We start from the raw sequence: 4,408 nt of genomic DNA on the forward strand, positions 1-4,408 counted from the left end.
TTATAATTAATCCTAGGTTCGTAAATTACTCTAAAAAATCATAACTTAGTAAGTGTTGCCCATTAACGGTAGGGTTGGTGTTTTCTCCATTAGGCTAACATTTTATTTTTAGGCTTGTTAAAACTAATCATAAACATAATTTTAGGTTTTCCCTTTAACTTGTAAGATTTAAGGTTTATCACCACAAATTTGTTTTCAAAAACTTAAAATTCAATTCACGATTCTCTTCTCATCTCCAAACTCTTGAATGTCGCATGTTTGTTTAAATTTCGTCTTTTATTAAATTATGCTGTTATTTAATTATTTATTTAATTATTTAATTTCTGTTATTTAAATTCTAGAAGCTGTATAGGTTGCAAATCTTCGAATGTAATAGTAATTAGGATTTAATTTCTGTTTTCCGCATCCCCCGGTTTTTATTATGTATTCCCCAACCCCGAAGCCATGTAATAGCGTAGGATTTAAATTCCGTACTTTATTTTTCCGTAAATATATTCTCTGCGTGGTTAGTAAAATAGGGAGTGACAAGATTAATTAACTGAATGATAGCTCACCTTAATCAAGATATCATAACTGAATTCAAACCACGTGATTGCTGCACACACTCACCTTTAGGGTACCCCTCTTATTGCCTATTGCCTTTGATTTCGATTAAATAGTCAAGTCCCTTCGAGCGTAGGGATACCTTAGCTTGCTGCCTTCGATTCAAAAATCACCACGTCCCTCCGATAAAAGATCATAGTCCCTTCGAGTTGCCTACGATAAATATGATCTCGTCCCTCGATTAAATGGTGATAGTCCCTTCGAATGCTAAGGTATCCTTACTGTTGCCTTAAAAGACTATTATATCCTTCCCTTAGACTATCTGCCCTCTTTATGGCAAGGGACAATCTTGTGGTGAACGATTACTCTCGATGACCCTTCGATGACCCGCACATCCAATTGAAAGACTTCCTGCCCTCTCATGGTGTGGATAGATCCTTTCGCCCGAAAAGCTTAAAGAACACGAAAGACAAACTTAGGGTAGGTAGTTCTTAATTGCTTGCTCACATTCAATTCAACTTTCAAATTAATTTTCACACCTCTCTTTCAAAAACATTTTCAAAACAAGGCTACGCTTACTTACAAGCTAAAGTCCTTAACGAAATCTTTTTACTATTCACACACGACACTTTTCAAACAGTTCAAACAAACAAGTGAGCTAAGCAATTAAGAGCCCATGGATAACCATGGATGCAAAGGGTGCCTTACACACACCTTCCCTTTGTATAACCTACCCCCGAACTCAAAATCTTTCAAAGGTCTTTCCTGTTCTTTTAGCCTTTCCTAATTTGGATAAAATAAAAGTCGGTGGCGATTCTTGCTTACCGTACATTCCGATAAAGTCAGTTCACTGTATTATAGTGGAGAATTTACATCAACAACTTTCAATGAATTTTGTAGTGCACAAGGGATAAAAAGACACTTAACTGCAGCTTACACACCTCAGCAGAATGGAGTATCTGAAAGGAAAAATAGGACTATTTTGAACATGGTCAGGAGCATGATGTCAGCTAGAAGTGTTCCCAAGAGATTTTGGCCTGAAGCTGTAAACTGGGCCACTTATGTCATGAACAGATGTCCTACCTTTGCTGTGAAGAACATGACTCCAGAAGAAGCATGGAGTGGTATAAAACCCTCAGTCCATCATTTCAAGGTGTTTGGTTGTCTGGCACATGTACATATTCCAGATGTGCAGAGAAAGAAATTGGATGGGAAGAGTACAAAGTGCATTCTCCTTGGTGTTAGCGAAGAATCCAGGCTTACAAATTGTACAATCCAACTGAAAGAAAGATCATCATCAGCAGAGATGTTGTGTTTGAAGAACATAAGAGCCGGGACTGGGGAAACAAAGGTAACAGCAGGGGAGAAAATCAGATTGCTGACAATGAAGTAGAGCAAATTAGTGAGGCACTAGATAGCCAAGATGAGATTGAAGCTGTTAATGAAACTGGTGGAAACAATGGTGCAGATGACAACATTACAGAAGAAGGACAAGAAGCTGGAGAAGAACACAGTGACAGTGACAGTGTGGAAGAAAGGCCTGCGAGGACAAGACAACCACCTAGTTACCTCAGAGATTATGTCACAGAAGATCAACATGATTCAATGCAAAGCCTTGCCCTATTTAGCTCTAAAGAAGATCCTGATACTTATGATGAAGATGTAAAACATGAAGTATGGAGAAAAGCAACGGAGTCAGAAATTGATTCAATTCAAAGGAATGACACTTGGGTATTAACTAAACTTCCACAAGGTATAAAATCTATTGGGGTGAAGTGGATTTTCAAGACAAAATATAATGAGGAGGGAAAAATTGAGAAGCACAAGGCTAGGCTTGTAGCAAAGGGATATGCTCAAAGATATGGCATTGACTTTAATGAAGTATTTGCTCCTGTGGCCAGGTGGGATACCATAAGAACTATACTCTCTCTAGCTGCTTTCAAGAGTTGGAGTGTTTTTCAATTAGATGTTAAAAGTGCATTCTTGCATGGTGAACTAATTGAAGATGTGTATGTAGATCAACCCTTGGGTTTTGAAACAAAGAATAGGAATTAGGTGTACAAGCTCAAGAAGGCATTATATGGATTAAAACAAGCCCCTAGGGCTTGGTACAGCAAGATAGAGTCTTATTTTATCATTGAAAAATTCATGAAGTGTTCTCATGAACACACACTGTTTGTTAAGTGTGAAGGAAAAAACAAGATTCTAATTGTTAGCCTATATGTAGATGACTTAATCTACACTGGAAACAATGAACAAATGATGAAACAATTCAAGGAATCTATGAAGGAGATATTTGCCATGACTGACTTAGGCAAAATGAAGTATTTCTTGGGGGTTGAAGTGAATCAGACCCAACAAGGAATCTTCATTCATCAACACAGATATGCCTCTGAGATACTGAGCAGATTTGGAATGACTGATTGTAACAAGGTTTGCAGCCCAATGGTGCCTGGATGTAAACTTATCAAAGATGAACATGGAAAGCCTACTGATGCCACCTACTACAAACAGATGATTGGTTGTCTGATGTATCTATTGGCAACTAGACCAGACATGGCTTTCTCAGTATGTCTTGCTGCAAGGTACATGGAAAGGCCCACTGAATTACATGTAGCTGCTATCAAGAGGATTTTGAGATACTTAAAAGGCACTATGAGTTATGGAATTTTGTACAAGCACAGTGATGATGGAAATTTGAAATTGGTAGGATGGACAGACTCTGACTATGCTGGAGATTATGATGATAGGAGAAGCACATCAGGCTATGTCTTTACTATAGGATCAGGAGCTATATCATGGTGTTCTAAAAAACAGCCCATAGTTACTCTGTCAACCACTGAGGCAGAATTTGTGGCAGCTGCTTCTTGTGCATGTCAAAGTGTGTGGTTGAGAGCTATAATGAAGCAATTGCAGCAAGAACAAACTGGGAACACGATTGTGTACTGTGACAATAGTTCATCCATAAAGTTATCAAAGAATCCAGTCATGCATGGGAGGTCTAAACACATTGATGTGAGATACCACTTCCTTAGAGAATTAAGCAGGGATGAAATTGTAGAACTGAAGCATTGCAAATCTGAAGAGCAACTTGCAGACATCATGACCAAGGCTCTAAAGCTGGAAACATTCTGCAGATTAAGGGAGGGACTTGGAATGTGTGATATTAGTTCCCTTATGTAATTTTACTTACTGTTGTATCTTCTTTTTCTTGTTTGTTGTTTTAGTTGATATCTGTTGTGATATTCAACTTAAGGGAGGGTTTGTTGGGCTTAAAGGCCAATTGACTGGGCCTCTGTGATTTAGCTATTGCATCCTATTGTACTTGTGTATATAAGGCATTGACCTATGAAATGAGAAGCTAATCACCACCTTTACCCTAACAAATAAAGCCACAATTTCTTACTTATTTTAACTCCTTGAAATTGATGCTATTCCAAACAAAAGCAAATAACCTTATGTGCTCTTTCTATCATCTTGATCATCACTCCAATATGAGTTAGAATAACCATAAACGTTTTCCTCCATTCTAGTGTTTTGTTGATGTGGCATAAGTATTTCATGGTCTGTTGTTCCTCTAATGTATCTCAAGATTCTCTTTGATGCAAATAGATGAAAAACCTTGGATTTCCATAAATTTGCTAACCAATCCCACTAGTTTCATTGAGTTACCACTAGTTTTAGTATTTTATACAAAAATCACAATTATCGATACAATTGATATTGAAATTTGTATGAGTGAAGTTAAGGTACAAGAACCATAGTTTTGGATTATTATTTTTTATTATTAAGAAAATCAAGTATTTTTACATTTTTGCGTAAGAAGTACTTATTACTAGGGGTGTTCGCGGTGCGGTTTGGTTCG

The 4,408-nt window shown here is 37.3% G+C and overlaps 1 protein-coding gene across 1 annotated transcript; it reads left to right on the top strand.

Moving 5' to 3' along the window:
- Positions 1-2,691: 2,691 nt before the first annotated feature.
- On the top strand, positions 2,692-3,726 carry LOC131648727 (uncharacterized mitochondrial protein AtMg00810-like). The gene has a single exon (XM_058918455.1). The coding sequence runs from the start codon at positions 2,692-2,694 to the stop codon at positions 3,724-3,726; it is 1,035 nt and encodes a 344-aa protein (XP_058774438.1).
- The last annotated feature ends 682 nt before the right edge of the window (positions 3,727-4,408 follow it).

Source organism: Vicia villosa, linkage group LG2 (assembly GCF_029867415.1).
Source record: "Vicia villosa cultivar HV-30 ecotype Madison, WI linkage group LG2, Vvil1.0, whole genome shotgun sequence".
Lineage (NCBI taxonomy): Eukaryota > Viridiplantae > Streptophyta > Magnoliopsida > Fabales > Fabaceae > Vicia > Vicia villosa.